Source organism: Nicotiana tomentosiformis, chromosome 8 (genome assembly GCF_000390325.3).
Source record: "Nicotiana tomentosiformis chromosome 8, ASM39032v3, whole genome shotgun sequence".
Taxonomy (NCBI): Eukaryota; Viridiplantae; Streptophyta; class Magnoliopsida; order Solanales; family Solanaceae; genus Nicotiana; species Nicotiana tomentosiformis.
The window spans coordinates 124,468,292-124,487,336 of record NC_090819.1 but is presented as its reverse complement, the minus strand read 5'-3'; the positions used below and the strand labels follow the sequence as shown (position 1 = coordinate 124,487,336).

Genomic DNA, 19,045 nt, shown 5'->3' with positions numbered 1-19,045 from the left:
AAAGGGCCAAATCCTCAAATGCGTCTTAATATACTAATCAAAATATATTTTATTTAAGATTTATACACAGATATACATATAATTTTTTGAAGTTATAGAGGGTCGATGACCCTTCTATCCTAAGAGATTCCCTATCAAACCTTTTCATTTTCGGAATTGAAATTCGAGATCTATAATAAGGGTCAAGTGAATTTATCCATTTAACCATGCCACTATATTCCTGGATGGTATGAACCAAGTTCTTTGGTTCTTTTAATATCACTTTAAGATAAAAAGGAAATTGTTGTGTTTAAATTTTATTTAACAACTAATTATCCTTATAGTATAGTAATTTTTTCTGATAACTTAGATAAATGTTTGGTTGAAAAACAAAGAGATAAAGAAAAGAATTTTTACAAATTTTCAGAACGAAGAATGTAAAAATTTGTTAAATCTGAATTATTGACGTTCCTCAATTTTTTTTTAAAATTTTTATTTTCAATTTCCCACTCTGACCGCGTTTCCTTTTTTTCCAATTCAAATTTGTATTAAATGTGAACATGTAATCAGTTTCCGGCCGTACAAAACATGTATTCAATTCTGCAATATTTACACCATATAGTAATAGTAGTATTTAATTAATTTCCTGTGGAGATAAAAGCTGTTATTGCCAGATAGTCTACAGAAGAATCAGTCTCACCCCAAATGGAATTTAAAATTTTTAAATATACAAAATGCATTATGCATATATACAAGTTTTAAAGAGTATACATGTGATTTTTCAGATTGAGATTTAGCTAAACGTGGATTTGATATTTTAAGTCCGTGCACGTTAATTTCACTATGTTTAGTGTTGGAGAACCTTTAAAGTTTAACCAAGTTATTGGCTTAATGCAGTAAATCTTAAACGTATATACAACAGGTTGACCACCACTTGAAAAAATAATACAAAGTAAACATTAATTTCGAATAGAAAATGAAGCAAGATTTGAATTTCACACTTTTAAAATTATGAATTCTGATTTAATATTTTCTAAAATTTTAGTGATTTTTACCTATATAATTAAATATTGTATAGAAAATACTAAGTTCAGTTAAACTCCGCCGCTTTAGACTCAAAATCGTGCACAAGCTGAATTGTGACAACAGACCAGCACCGCTTTTACAAAATTTTGCGCACAACTTTTTTCACCATTCTTTTGTGAAAATAATACAGATATTATGTACATTTATACATAATTTGAACCGTGCGTAACTAACTCGTCACCAAAAATATGAATGAGCCAAGTAATGGGGACACTAAGAAATATAAATGCAGTGCGCTATTTCTGGGGCCAATTTTTTGAATCATAGCCGAGAAGTTAATGGCTTGATGCTGAAATATCGGTCCTTTTTCCACTATAATTCCAACGCTCCTTTTTCATTCTCAGCTCTCTCATTTATGTTTCCTTATTAATGAACCTGTACATCCCATTCAATGATTCAAATTTTGAAAATTCTCTGCTTCAACACTTCCTCCACATCTTCCCAAAATAAAGAGGCACTATTTTAGAGGTAGTGGATTTCTCAATGATTAAAACTTGCTAATGTTTGAATGGAGTAAATTCTGAGCAGAATATACTGCTATATCCAATGTTTTAAGGACCGATTTTTTTTTCCCCGAATTAACTTCTCAACTATTAATTTTTAAAATATTTCTTTATCAAATTAACTTTTGAATATTTCCCTCCATCGTCACTAATATCAAATGTAGGTCAAATAATGTGTAAATTAAACTTTATATTCAGTGAAACACCATTATTTAAAATGCATAGAGTTGTTATTTTGAAGAGAAAAAAACAAACAAAATATACAACTAAAAAGGGAAGAAATATATCAAAAATTCCTGAAATTGAGGCCATATTCAACATTGAGAATTGAGATGTAAGTCTTAGCTGAAGTCCAAATTAGATAGTACCTAATTTTGACTTTGAACAGTTTTGTCAACAAGTAGGGTTGACTCCTTGAGCCCTTCTAGCTTCTAGACAGTACTTTCAACGAGTATTTAAGTTTTAAAATTAAGGATTGATGACACAAATATTTAAAAATATTCAATTAACAAACAGCATGTTTTGGTAGTTTCTTTCATTTGTTTTAAAATAAAATAAAGTATTTTTGTCGGAAGAGTTGATTGATTCTCGCCAGACATATCTCATTCAATATGCATATCATTTTCTTACCTTTGGATACCCTGTACTATATCCTTTTCTTATGAAAATAAGGCGATAAATTCATAATTTATACACGGTAAATTTTGAGTTAAAAATTTGAGTTTCAAGATGTTAACGTGTATATATATATATATATATATATATATATAATCAAATAAATACATGACATATGTGTTTGCAAATATGATTTTACTAAATTATAATTAATTAATTCACATTTTTAACTTAATTTAATATTTAATCATATCTAATACGGATGATTTTTTATCGTATTAATAGTCAGAGACAAAATCGTATCAGCCTTTACATTTTAGTTAATCTTTCTATCAACCGAGAAAAGTAACTCTAGAAACTTTAGTTGTCCTTTTTGTATTTTTGCCAAAAGTATGCTAACAGTTGGCAGTCACAAGAAAGAAGAATGGTGGGCTAAATAAATAAACAAATGTCACACTAAAGAGTCCGAAACCAAAATGTGATTTTTTTGGACTCAAAGAACCAAAATGTATGGAAAAAAAAATTGGGAACCAAAATATATATAACGCTCAAGCTTAACGCGCTATACTTTAACGACCGTTTGTCCAGTTAAGTATAACGCCCTAATATAAGGCGCTATATATATAAAGCCCTAATGTACCGCGCTATATATATTATGTGGGCCCACCAATAATTCTTCTGGGTTTAAATAACATAACAATAATTCAACTGGGTATAGCGCCCATATTTAAGGTGTTATACCTCAAATAATTGTACCTCCCAAACTGATTTTTGCCTTATTTAAAGAGGTTAAGAATTTTGTAAGAATCCATTCATAAATATTTTCAAGTCTTATTACAACAAATGCCACTTAAATTTAATAAGTGGTTCAAAAAGAGGCAGAAGGGTGAAGGTAGTTCAACAGATCACCATGGAACACGTCTTAACACTATCGATCCCTACCTTGAAAAAAATATGCTAGGTTGCTATACTCACTTGGTTGATGACAAGTGGTATGGTGTTCTGCGTCCCTTGAAAAATAAGCCTATTAATATACACACTGATCTCAAAGTTGCAAGGCATATTATTAAGGGCGAAGCGCATTCTACAAAGCATGAAGGTATACGAATTTGGGGCGAAAAACTACAAAGCCTGGCATGGCTTGTTGTGCCACAAGCACTGTTTGCAACCTTCCTAACAAACACACACAAAGATGAACCAGAAGTGATTCGGCATTTGATGAAGGATATTCTAGAGATGGAAAAGGCACTAGTTGTTCATCATGCAATGGATGATCTTAACTTCCTGGGAGAAACGGAGTATCAGTACTGGAATTTATTAGAAAATAAAAATATTGCATAGAGACGATGATTATCCTGTTTTCCCAACAGTTGTCGAGTGGGAGGGACTACCTAAGTTTCTACCACAGACGTTGGACGTTGGAGTCCCATATTATTGTAGAAATCAAGCAAGTGGTCTTATTAATGATAACGATGAAATACGAGAAATGTGTGTCAATTGGGGTCTAGATTATGATGCCCGTGGTCCCAAAGGGTGCGTACACGATGTTGACAAAAAAGATGAAGAAAGTGACATTGAAATAGTGCCACACAATGATGATAATAGTGAATGATAATTATTTTTTTTCTTGGGGTGTATTTAAGTTGTTGTACTGAAGTATTAATGTTAAATATCAATAAGACTTAATACCATTAGAAACATAATTTTATTTCATACATTATGCAAGATGAACCTGTACATACACTTATTACAACAAATTACAGAAATAAATACTACGTGTACCCTTGATAATTGGGCACATTGGATGAACTTCCACCAGGGGTTGTATTACCACCGCTACCCAAACCAGCTGAAGGACATTTGCGACAGTCGTGTCTTGTTTGCGAACATATGGCACATTTACTAGCATAAATGGTATCACCAACATCCGTTTGGTTCGTATACGCATTCTTTTTTGCATTTATCGTTGACACAAATACTCTTTGTTACATACCATTTTAAATAGTTCCGGCGTCCAATAATGCTCAGCACCCACTAGCTGGAACTGTCTATAAGTGTTTAAGTATGCAGCAACACTATGTTCTTTATCAATATACCTCATTGCCGCGAAACCTGTATGTTGAAAGCACTTTATTGCATGTGAGCACGACATGTGATAGATGGACCATTTTTCACATGAGCATAACCTTCTGGATTCATTGACGGTGTGTGTATTATTCCCCTAGTTGTGATGGATAGCAGTGCGAACTTCAAAAATATTTCGCTCGTTGCAATACTACAAAAATGAATGCCAATGTGCTCGCTTCCTATATTTCTCAAATCTTTTCATTGGTATTGGCATAAATTCAACACCCCTTTCCATCAATGACGATGCACCTCTAGCCCTTTCAACAAACCTCTCCGCCATTTGCTTGAATGACATTCGTACCATGGCAGTGACAGGCAATCCACGGGTAGACTTCAATAACCCAATGAAAGACTGCGACACATTTGTAGTCAGAATTCCCCATCTTCTGCCACCATCCGAATGCAAAGTCCACTTGTCAAGCTCATGTCGCATCAAACGATAGGCTCATTCATTTTCCTGCTTGATCAATTCCATTCAATTCCTGAATTTATATTCTTGGTGATCTGTTGCAGCCATCCACATTAAATCATGCAAATCCTTGTTGGGTTGTGCCTTCTGGAAATTGGCCTCCAGGTGCCTCACACAGTAACGGTGGTAGGCATACGGTTCCTGCCATGCACGCAAATTCTATACAGAACTTAAAATACCACTATGCCGATCAGATATTAGGAAAATACCTAAACGTTGTCTAACAATGTACTCCTTCAAGTGGTTCAAAAATAGTGTCCATGTCTCTTGGCTTTCATTGGTACAAATAACAAAAACTAGTGGAAATATACATCTATTAGCATCTACTACAACGGCGATCAACAATTTAATATCACATTTTTCATAGACATGAGTGTCGTCTATGGATAATACTGGCCGACAATGCACAAAATCATCAACTGCTGGTTTAAATGCCCAAAATACATATCTGAATATATGTTTTGGTATTTCCGAACTCCGTTCAAGCTTCCATTCCACAACAGTCCCGGGGTTAAATTGTTGCAGTGCGGCCATGTACCTGGGCAGAGATGCAAAAGACTTATCTAATTACCATAAACAATTTCAAACGCACGTTTGCGCCCGAGAAATGCCTTTCTTTTGATTATGATATACCCATATTCCTGGTGGACAGATGTTATACACTCTTTGATCTTGTACCTTATAGACGCTTCAATGTGTGGAATCAAGACAAGAGAAATCAAGTCAACATTCAAGTTAAAATGATTCCCACTGAATGTGTCCATTTCACAATTGTGGGTGCTAATGTATTTACCCACAAACCACATATTTGTTTTAGTCTTCCTCACACGCAGCATCCAATTACAACCCGTAAACCATCTACGACAAATAACATTGTATACATTAGGAGATGACTCTGCTACCATGATCTCACGATACTCTTTTTACGCTGTACATTCGCACTGCCCTGCTTAGGCGCGCTTTATTAGGAAAAAGCATGCCCTTTGAGAACACCATTGCCCTAGATTCATCCCACATTATTGTCCGAATTTCGTCAATATCCCTTGTGAGGGCATCCACATCCGGCATACTTGGCAAATGATCAAGGTAGGGAATCTCCCTTGAATGAAACGGCACGTGGAAATCGTACACTTTTGGTCTAACGGGAGGTGGAACATGCTCCCTCGTCAAATCAGGTTTAGCATTCTCTTCCTTCTCATCATCACCCTCATCAAAGAAGGGTGTGTCATCTCGAGACTTATCGACATTGTTGTCATAATCACTATTCTCTTCCTAACTCTGCGCATCTTCTAGATCCCGATTAAATATGTCGTCTTCGGGCAATTGAGTAAGGACGGGACCTTCAAGTTGCTCGTTTTACTATACAACCAATAAAATAATGAGTTACTCAAATTGATCAAAACTTTACATATAACTTTATCACTTCACTTACAAATCATAATGTGTTGATATCCCATGATGGACATTATCCTGTTGATGATGACTCTCTGATGGACCATTATGATCCAACACACCAAAACTAGTCATATTCGAACTGGGCATTGGTTCATAACTTTTAAAATTCATATATGGCTGGTACCCCCTGTTGAATATATGAGTGTTAATACAAATTCAATACATAAAAATAAATATCGTAACACAAAGAAAAATTGAAGCTTATCACTCGGCTTGTGGATTATGTAAACTAGGTGAGAAATTATTTCCTCGCTCCTTATTCGCCCGTGGAGATAAGTTTAGATCAGGCCAAACTCTTTCACCCGGAACCTGTTCGGCTAAAACTGCTCCAAAATAACCATCCGATGATTGAGGAGTATCCCTACTTTGTGCAACCTCATTATTGCGAACGTCTTCAGCCTTGACGTACATTTCTAACAGTTTTATAACAAGAAATTCCCGGTATTCATCCGGAGTCCTCAAAAAATTTCTCAGAGTTTCATTCGTCTTCGATGTTAAACTCAGCATAACAAGCAACCCCTTGCGGAATCACCGAATACGGATATCTTCCGGTTACTTTAATATTCACCGAACGTTTGCTCACACTTATTTTTTTACATAACAACGATATCAATGTATCGTACTCCATTGTAAGTGGCAACTTAACATGACATTATGGAAATAAACTATAGCTTACTGAGTTATTCGTCACCACAACCTCACCCCCTCCCCTCCCCCCAATATAATGAAACCCTAATTCTTCGCTTTTCAGACATTATGACAAAATACAAAATAACTTAACAAAGAAATATTTGAGGAGACTTGAAAATATTTATGAATGGATTTTTACAAAATCCTTAACCTTTTTAAATAAGGCAAAAACCAGTCTGGGGGTACAATTATTTGAGGTATAGCGCCTTAAATATGGGTGCTATACCCAGTTGAATTATTGTTATGTCAGTTAAGCCCAGAAGAATTATTGGTGGGCCCACATAATATATATATATATATATATATATATAGCGCGGTATGTTAGGGCTTTATATATATAGTGTCTTATATTAGGGCACTATGTTTAACTGGGCAAACGGCCGTTAAGGTATAGCGCCTTAAGCTTGGGCGTTATATATATTTTGGTTTCCAATTTTTTTTCCACACATTTTGGTTCCATTTTGCCAATGATACCTTTCAAATTCATAAAATTGCCATTGCTTTTGAGTGTTTAATCGTAGTTCTCAAAATTAAAACTAGAAATATTATGTAGATAGTAATACTCGAGATTCATTGTCAAGATCAATAAATTAGTCCTTAATAACTTTGACTTATGAACTTAGCAGCTCAATTAATATTATATTTTGCATGTAGATACAAACTGTATACTTGTGTTGTCACGTATATAAGTTGTTTAACTGGTATGTAAGAAATAATTAAAAAAGTAACCTATTTTGTTAACTTGCAACTACTAGATGCAAAATTTCAATTATTTCTCAAAAATTTCTTATTTTAAGAAAAACAAATCGAGAAAAATCATCATTATGATGATGTTAAGATTTGAAAGAACCATAAAATTTGACCTATAAAAGTTTCAAGGGTGGAAACTAAGAATTTCGAGATTAAAGGCTCATTTATATTTTTGTTTAAAAAGGTAAAAGGTAAAAGAAAAAAGGCCTTACTCTTTTTTTCTTTTTACCAGAGGAATTATCATGTTTCACTTTTCTTTTTACCTTTCATTCACTTTAAATAGAATACAAAAAAATCTCAATGATGGAGAGATAGAAAGTAGATTTACCAACTAGGTTAGGAAGAGACATAATTTTCAAAAATATCACTATCAATTGGTCCATTAAAGGGTTCCATTACAACCACTAACCAGCAATAACATTTACATCTTCCTAATCTCTTAAAAAGTTTTGAAAATAATTAAAACTTGACCCATATGATACATTAATGGGGAGAAAAGTGAAAAGTCGATTTTAGTCATAATCATTATGAATATTAAAAGATGATGTCCAATAACATTATTAATGTTTCTAAAATCTTCCCCCCACCATTCACGATTTGATTGAGATACAAAAGATAGAAAAAAGAGAGGGTAGGGGTGTTAATTAGGTCATAGAATTCGTTTTGAAAATTGACTACAAGTTAGAAAGTTCAATACAAGTTGGAATTATGGGTCCTTCTAGAATTAAATTATGCTAGGAAAAGAAGGACATACGTGGACTTATCCTCTTATTAGTAATTACTTTCTTTGACTAATTACGTTTAACAGGTTTAATAACTTAAATGATATATTATCAACCTCTATATATGATTTTTTCTAATAGATTTCTTTTACTGGTATAAACCACTAATCTCGAATATGATTTCCTAGTCTTTTAGCATGGTGAAAATAATCTGTATGATGTGCTATCTACCCAACTAATGTGGTGCGTTGATATGCTTAATTTCTCATAAGGGGAAATGTTGTATTAGTTTGTATTTGAATTGTCTTTACACAATTTCCCCACTAATGCTAAACAAATTAGTGATACAGCTGCCAATGAAGATTTTCTGACTAAAATATTAGTTGTTGATGACACTAATTGCTAAAAGAGTCTTGAGTCAGTACCCAAATAGTTTGACAAGTATATACTCTTTAAGTTGTTCGAAATCATTTAAAAAGTGAGAGTATTAACTTGAAAAATAAGATTGATTACCTTCTACAGCAAATTTAAACTTGTACCAGAATCTTTGCGTGTTAACTTTCAATTGTTATTCAATCACTAGCTACAAATGAAGCCATTTTGTCAAAATCAAAGTACCAACCAGGTCTCCAGAAGCTGAGGAAATATTTTTGATCTTTTTTAACCTTCTTTTAAACCAAATATCTTTAAAACACTCATTTACCACAAATTCCCTCCATTCAACTGCAGATTTAAATTTTAGGTCTTAAAGATTGCATGCCCGCCTGATCTGGACTTGATGGTTGAAACCTTTTTGCAGTCACATATTTCGTACAAAATTAAGAAGCGTGGACATCATTAAAGTAACTTTATTCACTCCTTTTATAGTGAGAGCTTTTAAGGGTAGTTTGGTTTGTGGACAAGGTTATCCTGGGATTAATAGTACCGAGATTATTTAGTGTTATATACTTCGTGTGGTACATTGGATAAAAAAGGGGATATACAATTTATAATCCAAAATATGTGTTTGTTTTAAAGTTGGATAAATTTTTGTTTCCAATTTTAACCTTGAATATTTTAGTGGCTTAGAAAATCATTCACTACACATGTAAATTAGAAGGCGGCCCTAGCCAAAAAACTGAAATAAACATTACATTCTCGCCACGCAAAAAATTTACTAGAACAAAATTGGGTGCAAGTGCTTACTGCTGTATAGGGTGTAAAATATAAAGTATAAGAATAGAGGCATTATCAGATCTAACATTCTGTAACTCAAAAGATTTGAAACTGCAATACAGTATAGTCATCTCGCCACAAAAATTTTCCAACACAAACTTGATCTTCAATTTGCGTAGTCTCTTTCCAAATGACACTTTTCCAACCCATAATATACAAAGAAAAAATGGGGGAAAAAAATTCTCTCACATCAAGTGTCTACATAGCAGCTACATTTCCAGTTAATGTACAGTGCCCCAAGTAAAGGGGCAGCAGATTAAGAATTAAAAACTCACACGCCATGTTTAGAAGAGCTCCTGAGACAAGTAACTTCTGCTTGTCACGGAAAAATGCATCCGGTAAAGGAGGTGTGGTAGATTCATCACTGCCTTGGGAGAGTTTGGCCATTTTAAGAAGTTGGTTGTCTAAATCATGAGAACCGGTAGCTTCTGGAGCCAAGGGGGGATCTGCACTTTCTGCGGTAGAAGGAGCTTCCGAGTCCCTTTTATCACTTTCTGATGAATCATCAGCATCTTCTCTTCCATTATTTGGCTCATTGGAACTTCCACCACTGCCATCCTTCGGAACACTAGAGATCACATCAGGTTGAGCTTCAACACCAACACGTCTCAGGTGTAGCTGTTGAATAGAAAATACAACCAAGTGCTTAGTTGCAACATATTGTTCTTTTTCGTAAATTACTTGATAAACACTTCACAAATTGATAGACCTAAATACTTAAATTCTAAACCGAAAAAAGAAGAAAGAAACATGATGCTCAGATGAACAAGTGACAAGAAGTAGTTTATACCTGAAGATGAAGATTCACTTCATCAGGCCTTGAAAGAAATGGAAAATCACCACCACTCTTCAAGTATGCCTGTCTCGCGCCAGGGTACCTTTCGACCACTTGATCTTTGAGAGATTGAGGGGTTGCACAATAGTCATTTGTCTTCACACAGCAGAAATTCCGATGCAACAGGAATCCATCAGATGCTTTCTACTACTGACACTAGTAAGAAAGAAACTACCAACATTGCAAAAGGGCAATAATATCAATCAATCAACTACGCCTCAATCACAAACTAGTTGGAGTTGGTAATATGAATCCTCTACATCCTGCTCTATTCGAACCCATTTCATTCCAATACTAAATAATTTTGTTTTCTAAGAAAAGCTAGAGGATTTCTAGGAAGGTCATGAGCTACATTAGTATGGTGACATCTTTTTTTCGGAGGAAACATATCAATCAATCAATCAATTAATTACAGCTCAATTCCAACTCACAAGCGCTCTCATACATGAATTCTCTATATCCATTCCACTCAATTCAGGTCCATTTCCCTTGGGGTTAGGAGTTTCTCTCACTCTCACACTTATCCATACACGATAACTAGTATAATCCCCCCAGTTAACTTTTACACGCAAAAGTACTCGGAAAAGTGGTAATCAGCTTGTTGATTCTAAGTAATGGTAAATGCTGAAATTATGTGGTAAGGTCTTGGATCAAACATTCCTATCCCACTAGACGAGGAAATAGTAAGGTGGTCCTGTCCTTTCTACAGGGAGAAATGTCAACTAGCAAGAAAAGATTAAAAGCAATAGTGTATGGGGAATTCCTTGAAGTCTAGCAAGTAGTTGGTTCCTAATTTTGATGACTAGTGCAAAAGGTAAAAGACCAAGAACTTACACCAAGAGCTACAGACTATACCTACTCTAGGTTAAAGTTTATACTCATGCAGTCTGTTTCCAAGCAAAAAATGATGCTCATGGTTACTATGACTTTTGGAATAAGCACATCTCAGGGAAAGAAAAGATTCATGCGGGATCATGAGAGCAACAGAATGCAGGAGTGTCCTGTTAACTTGAATGATTGATGTCCTAAAATTCCAAAGAGGAAAAGATGTAAACAAACACTTGATGTGCCAACAGCATCATGTATTAAAAATATCTTTATGCCACCTCATAGTACCAAAAAATGAGAATGTTGGGGGCATGTTGACTAAAGCATATACATAAATTCAACAAACATATAGCTTTGCAGATTATAGACATACATCCATTATAGTGATGGAAGAATCTGGAAGAAGAAGGGGTCCAACTGATGCAGCATCAGCTGTCAATGTCAATCTCGATGCCAAGTCGTCTCTTGAGAGTGTCTCAACCTGCATCAAGATTTTTATGAGTTCACGGAAAAAAATGAGTCAACTTTTCTATAAGCAAATAGTTGTGGTATCAAGAAAGAACAAAAATCACGGAGAATATGTGATGGTCTAGTTAATTATTTGAACAACTGAAAGAAAATGGACAATTAGGGTTAACAAAATTAGAGGACTATCTAAGACCAACCACTTTGACAGGTTACAGAATGAAGCATACAACAAGAAGAAGGTATCAACAACAACAGGTTTATTACGGAGCAGCTCAATATCTTCATGTCGATCTATTATATGCCTCTGCATCTAGTATTGGGTAGAACTCATAATTCCTAGCTCTACCATATCTTTTGTTTCATTTCTTCTGGAACAATCATAACGAATTTTTTGATCAATGATCTACTAGCAGAAATTCAATGTGTAATCTCAGCATTCAATGTGTAATCCTGAATAATCTCATTGTTCAATTATTCAACTAGTTCATTTTACCAAGTTAAATGTTAGCCGAATTAGTCAACATTTATCGAAGATATATGAGTAGCACTTTAAGATATTATCATCAAGTGTCTCACGGTGCAATAGTAGCATATTAAAACATCTCATGTTCTACATTTTGGGCAGCTTGAAGCTAAAAATCCAGATTCCAGAGAAACAGCGAAAGCAAGAATGCTATGAACCAGATTAACTTAAAACGTAGCGAAAATGACACCAATCTGACAGGAGGTAAAAGATAATCTGCATTCAATTTTATCCGATTGACATTCTGGACTTAAAAAATGAGGGACGAAAAAGTTTTGGGTAAAAGAGAAGGTTAAGTATGTTAGAACTGTCTCAAAATTGTTTAACATGAGTCTAGAGCTTCTTTTGATAATGTTTGAGAAAAGAGAGGAGAAAATGGTGCAACAATGAATACTATACACCTGCAAAGAACAGAACATGCATAAACAGTCACTACACTTAGTTTTGGAAAAAAGGCCAACTCTGAAGCAGCAAAAGAAATATGCTGCGCCAAGTTCAATAGACTGCTAATGGCTACTTTTTCAATACAGGAAATTTCCAAAGAATGTGTGCTAAGAGTGACCCAAAATGACTGTAATATAACAAAAAGCTGAACTTAAACATTACCTGGGAAACAACAAAATCTACAGAGTCTGCAATAAAGGGTTCCTGGGGACTATCACGAATTCCAGATAGCACATGCCGCTTCAGTATAAAAGAAGGAGCCCAACCAACACTGCCAACAATAGAAGAAAAATACCTTTTAGAATATGACAAACTATGTAGTTAAATCATAAAAACATCGAGATGCAAGAACAACGATATGGTACACATACACAAAGATATTAGATCACCTAGAGCTTAGTTAAATAGATGCAGAAGATGTAAAGTATTGATGCTAATCAGTCATATTTAACCTAAAACAGCAATTTAGCAGCTCGTACGATATGCAAAAGCAATACAAAGAAAACTTACATGGGAGCCCATGGCATTGCAGCTGAGAAACTAGTGGTCTCCACAAATGTATTTGAAAGTACCAAGGACCTAACACGCCGGGGGCGATGCTGAGCAAAAAGTTGTGCTAAGAATCCCCCAAGGGCTGTTCCATAGAGATGAATCTGTCATGAAAAAAGTTTAATACATCAGTTACACCCTTTATCATGAACAAACCTTATCTCTCTTTTTATTCTGAACATTCAAAATGCATGATTTAACAATATAATCAAACCACTATCAAACAAGTGACAGGTCACGAAAACTTATAGATGTATCTTTATATGCACTTGTTTGTATACTCTATCTAAATACACACACAAATAAATAAAATTAACAAGTTGCATCTTGCTAATTCTAAGTTTCTTATCTCCTGGATAAATAAGACAGGTCAGATTGCACACATTCAAGTTCAGGCTTAAGCTGCAGCCATAAAGTAAGCTACTGAGATGAAAAGAAAACATACATGATGAACATCAATAGCATCTAGAAACTTCTCAAATGCTTGAATCCATTCGTGGTTGTTCCATGCACGCGGAATATCAACAGAAATTACACGGTAACCCTGAGAAGGTAAAATCCAGAAAACGTTAGCTTCCTCCAATTGAACTTGGGAGTTGTCTTGTAGAAAAACTTGCTAGGAGCTTTATCTTTTAAGATGCAAAGAGAACCTTTTATCCCCTGTGTTAGTCATCACTTGACATGATACTAGTCCATGTAGTAAAGAGGGAAAGCCAATGGCGTGAGCATTATCTATTTTCCAAGATTCAGTGCAGGAATGTGTTTTGGTGAAACTTAGTTTGACAAGGAAATCATTAAAGGAAGTGCAACTTCTGTTACAATTCATACATTACAGTAGTTATCACTACTACTGGGCCATATTTCCCTATTCTTATCAAAGACTGTTTCCAAGTGACATGCTATGCAACAAAGAAGGTACTACAAAGGTGCTACAAAGTTCGTTAGATTATTGCTTCTACCTATAAAAGTTATAAAGCCCATAATTTATTGAAGAGAACTATGTTGCTAGACTTTTAATATTGAAGAAAGAGGTTTTAGGAATCACCGAATTGCTTGTTAGTTGTTACATTGCCTTTTATCTATCGACTAAAATCTGATCTCTATAAGATAAATGGAAAAAAATGCCACGGCAAAACTAACCAATATTTACATGTTCAGTTTTACTTTCCAGTTGCATTCTGCGGCACTTTGAGCTGCAATTTGGTTTCTAGATAAGATAATCTCTGATGACAGGTTGAGAAACTCCCTAAAGTAATCTCAAAGTGATCAATTTGGTCTCTGGATGTGATAATCTAATGACTGGTTAACAAACTCAATAACGTAATCTCAAATCCTCTCAAAAGAGGGAGTGGGGGTGGGTGGGTGGGGGGTGTAGACAGAGAGAGAGAGAGAAACAGATATCATGCTCAAGTGATATGCTTCTAGTGATAATCTTAATCACTAGATATCAATAGTCTACTCTTTCCATCTGCTTAGTGATAGTTTTGAATAAGTTTTAGGTGTACTTTTGTCATAAATTTTAGGCGCTACTAAAGTGCATGTTTTGTTCCAATACAGTTATAGTCGTTTGGCAACTTTTTGATACCTATAACTAATTGTGGAAGTTACCATAGTTCTTTCTCAAAAAAAAAAAAATCGAAACAGATGCAAATTTACGCGATTAATTGATCCTTTATATTCATATATATATATTTATGAGTAGCTGACGTGATCGCAGCGACAAATATGACCCGTTGTTCACTATCGTTATCACTCTCAAAGCAGATACACAAACATTTAGCAATAACTAGACAAAACAAGCAGAAGAATCAAGAGTTTGCCTCACTACCTTCATAGATAATGACATGATCTGTTTGTAATATACATCAGCAGTTCCAGCTATGCCAGGGAGGCATATAAGTGGGGGAACTACTTTCGGACCAAAATCATAATATCTCCACTGCTTTGACCCAATCTGCACAACAGATTGGAGTATTAAGAATATTAGTGCATTTAACAGGGAGGCAAAGAGACCATTTATGCATCTCAATTACCTAATTAAAGAATTTCAATCACCAAAATAGCTAATATTTGTTTGTGAATGAAACTAAATGGATCTGCATAACATATTTGAAAAGGGAATTTGATAAAGGTAGCAGTACAATTACCATAAAAACTAATTCAGGGTAAGTTGTTCTAGAGTAAAAAATATAACTTTAAGCAAATTAAAGATACTCAGTGGCTTTTTGAGGAGCAAAAGCTCAGTCTTTTACAAAACTCACATAGAACACAAGTTCATATTAATACATATCATACTCATTTACAAGTGATACTAATGGGCCACCTAACAGTCATAACAGATCACAAAAAAACTCAGAGGTCCCAAAAAGTGTAATACAATAACTAAATTAAATTGGATAAATCACTACATGATCAGCTATTTCATTGAAATCCAAGAAAACGTGAAAAATGCAATCAATTAGGAAAAAGATGCAGACCCAGTAACAGGGGAGCAAAATTAAGGAAACCCAAATCAGAAAAATCCAAGAATTTGATGAACAAAAAGAGGGGGGGACGCATTACAGGGATCTTGTGAAGGGGAACTTGAGACTTGAAGTAGATGTAATCACCAGGCGCCGAAAAGACGCCTCCTTTCATAGCTCTGATTAATATTCACTTCGTTGACTGCAGCATATACTCATCAATTAAGCTATTAAATTTGTTCAATGGAAAATCTCCATCTTCTTCCCCAGCGTGGTTTTTGGGGTCTATTGAATTTCTTCCCAAAATCAGACAGAGACGTACAATGAGCTGTGTTTATGTAATGTGATTAGCATGCCACGATATGAAAGAGAACCCACGTGGACGGGTCCCACTCTCCCTCCTTACTGTGCTTTTGACAGTCTGATGATTGGTTCAACACACATTCCCAAAGGTAATTTTTTTTTTTTTACACTAAATCATTTTTTTATTTATCCTAATTAAATAAAAAATAAGATGATAATATAGTAATAAAAGTATATGTAAAGATACGAATTATGTATTCACTCAATTGATATATTTTTATCTATTTGCAAATGTATTACTTCTAGTAGGATTTTAATTTCTAGATATGTTTATCTATCTATATGAAAGGGTTTTTTATTTGTACAAAAGGTACTTCAAGCTTGGAAGGAGCATGAAGAGATTACTAACACACAAAAAAGAACTACACATATGTTTACCCTAAAATTCGAGTAACAACTAAACTTATTTAGTGGTTTTAAGGATACGTGATTTAATCCAATACCAATAGATAATCTGAATAATAAAATAAATTAAATCAGTGTTTCTAACAGAGATTTCGACCTTGATTCGAGATGGTCTCGAGGTTGGATAAGGAGAACAGTAAAGAACTGAAAAATAAACAACAATGAACAGTGATAGATAGTAAATGAAATAGAGAGCAGCGTTTTTTGTATATGTTTCTCAGTGAATTCCCCCTTACAAATAAATGGGGTCCCTCTTTATATAGTAGAGGATTCCTAAATAAGGTACAATTCTTATAACGGAAACAAATACCATGATTGGTCTCAATAACCGCTTGATTTGATCTGTTCCGGGATTTTCGCCGAGATCTTCGGGTTGCTAATATTTCGCCATAATAGTGATACGAAGTTGACAATATCACTTTACTGCCGATAAATTGTTTACCATTGTCGCATACTATTTCTGCGGGTATCCCAAATCGACACACGATGTGATCCCAGATGAAGTCTATAACCTCTTTTTCTCTCACTTTATCGAACGCCTGTGCTTCAACCCATTTAGAGAAATAGTCAGTCATAAGTAAAATGAACTTAGCTTTACCTGGGGCCGATGGAAGAGGGCCGACGATATCCATCCCCCATTTCATGAATGGCCATGAGGATATGACTGAATGAAGTTGTTCTCCGGGTTGATGGATCATTGGTGCAAACCTTTGACATTTATCACATTTTCGAACAAACTCCTTAGTATCTTTTTCCATGCTATCCTAGTAGTATCCCGCTCTGATGATTTTTTGAATTAGTGATTCAGCGCCGGAGTGGTTCCCACAAGTGCTTTCATGGACCTCCCGTAAAACATAATCGGTGCCTCCTGGTCCTAATCACACTGCCAATGGTCCATCGAATGTTCTTCTGTATAATATTCCATCTTCAGCCAATGTAAATCGAGCAGCTTTGGTTCATAGGGTTCTCGACTCTTTAGGGTCTGGAGGGAGCTTTCCATTCTTCGAGTATTCAATATATTTATTCCTCCAATCCCAGGTTAAGCTTATAGAGTTTATCTCGGCATGACCTTCCTCGATCACAAATTTCAAGAGTTAAACAATAGTCCCCGAGCTGATCTCATCTTCCTCGATCGATGACCCAAAGTTTGCAAGTGCATCGGCATCACCGTTTTGTTCTCGAGGTACATGCTGTAAAGTTCATTCCTTGAAACAGTGCAAAGTTACTTGCAGCTTGTCCAAATACCTTTGCATTCTATCCTCTCGAACTTCGAAGGTTTTGTTTACTTGGTTCACCACCAGTAAAGAGTCACACTTGGCTTCAATGACTTCTGCCCCCAAGCTTTTAGCTAGCTCGAAACCTGCAATCATGGCTTCGTACTCGGCCTCATTGTTAGCCAACCTAGAAGTTTTGATAGATTGCCTAATAGTGCTACCCGTGGGCGGCTTCAAAACGATGCCTAGCCCGGACCCCTTCACATTTGAAGCACCGTCTGTGAAAAGGGTCCATACCCCCGATGACGTACCCGATTTTAATAAGAGTTCCTTTTCAACTTCGGGTACAAGGGTTGGCGTGAAATCGCCCACGAAGTCCGCTAAAATTTGAGATTCGATGGTCGTCCGAGGTTTATATTCGATGTCGTACCCACTGAGTTCGACGACCCATTTGGCCAATCGACCCGACAGTTCGGGCTTGTGAAAAATATTACAAAGTGGGTAAGTGGTTAATACGCATATTGGGTGACATTGAAAGTATGGTCTTAACTTTCTAGAGGCACTTATTAGTGCAAGTGTTAATTTTTCTAAGTATGGATATCTAGTTTCTGCTTCTCCTAAGGTTCGACTTAAATAATAAATGGGAAATTGCGTACCTTGTTCTTCTCGAACTAGGACACCACTTACTGCGATTTCTGATACTGCCAAGTACAAGTAAAGCTTCTCATCTGCCTTTGGAGAGTGAAGCAGTGGTGGGCTCGATAGGTATCGCTTCAACTCTTCCAATTCCTGTTGGCATTCCGGGATCCAGGCGAAGTCGTTCTTCTTTTTGAGTAAAGAGAAAAATCTATGGCTTCGATCCGATGACCTCGAAATGAATCGGCCTAAGGCATCTATCCGCCCAGTTAGCCTCTGTACGGCCTTTACACTATCCACGACGGCGATTTCTTCGATGGCCTTGATTTTATCGGGGTTGATCTTGATTCCCTGATTCGATACCATGAAGCCAAGGAACTTGCACGAAACAACCCCAAAAGCACATTTCTCGGGGTTGAGCTTCATGTTGTATTTCTTTAAAATCTCAAACGTTTCCTACAAATGAGCCAAATGGTCTTCTGCGTGCAGGGACTTAACTAGCATGTCATCAATATAAACCTCCATTGATTTACCTATTTGTTCTTCGAACATTTTATTCACTAGGAGTTGGTAAGTAGCTTCTACATTCTTTAGCCCGAAGGGCATTACATTATAACAATATGTTCCATACTTGGTGATAAATGAAGTATTTTCTTGGTCTTCCGGGTTCATTTGGATTTGATTGTACCCGAAATAGGCATCGAAAA

The 19,045-nt window shown here is 35.5% G+C and overlaps 1 protein-coding gene across 1 annotated transcript; it reads right to left on the bottom strand.

The window, feature by feature from the left end:
* Positions 1-9,563: 9,563 nt before the first annotated feature.
* On the bottom strand, positions 9,564-16,052 carry LOC104089844 (uncharacterized). Its single transcript, XM_009594844.4, has 8 exons — positions 15,821-16,052; positions 15,087-15,212; positions 13,704-13,802; positions 13,220-13,362; positions 12,872-12,980; positions 11,648-11,755; positions 10,402-10,542; positions 9,564-10,229 (listed from the first exon to the last, which is right to left on the bottom strand). Exons 1-8 carry the CDS (start codon positions 15,893-15,895, stop codon positions 9,810-9,812), a joined length of 1,221 nt encoding a protein of 406 aa, XP_009593139.1. The 5' UTR covers positions 15,896-16,052; the 3' UTR covers positions 9,564-9,809.
* Positions 16,053-19,045: the final 2,993 nt, after the last annotated feature.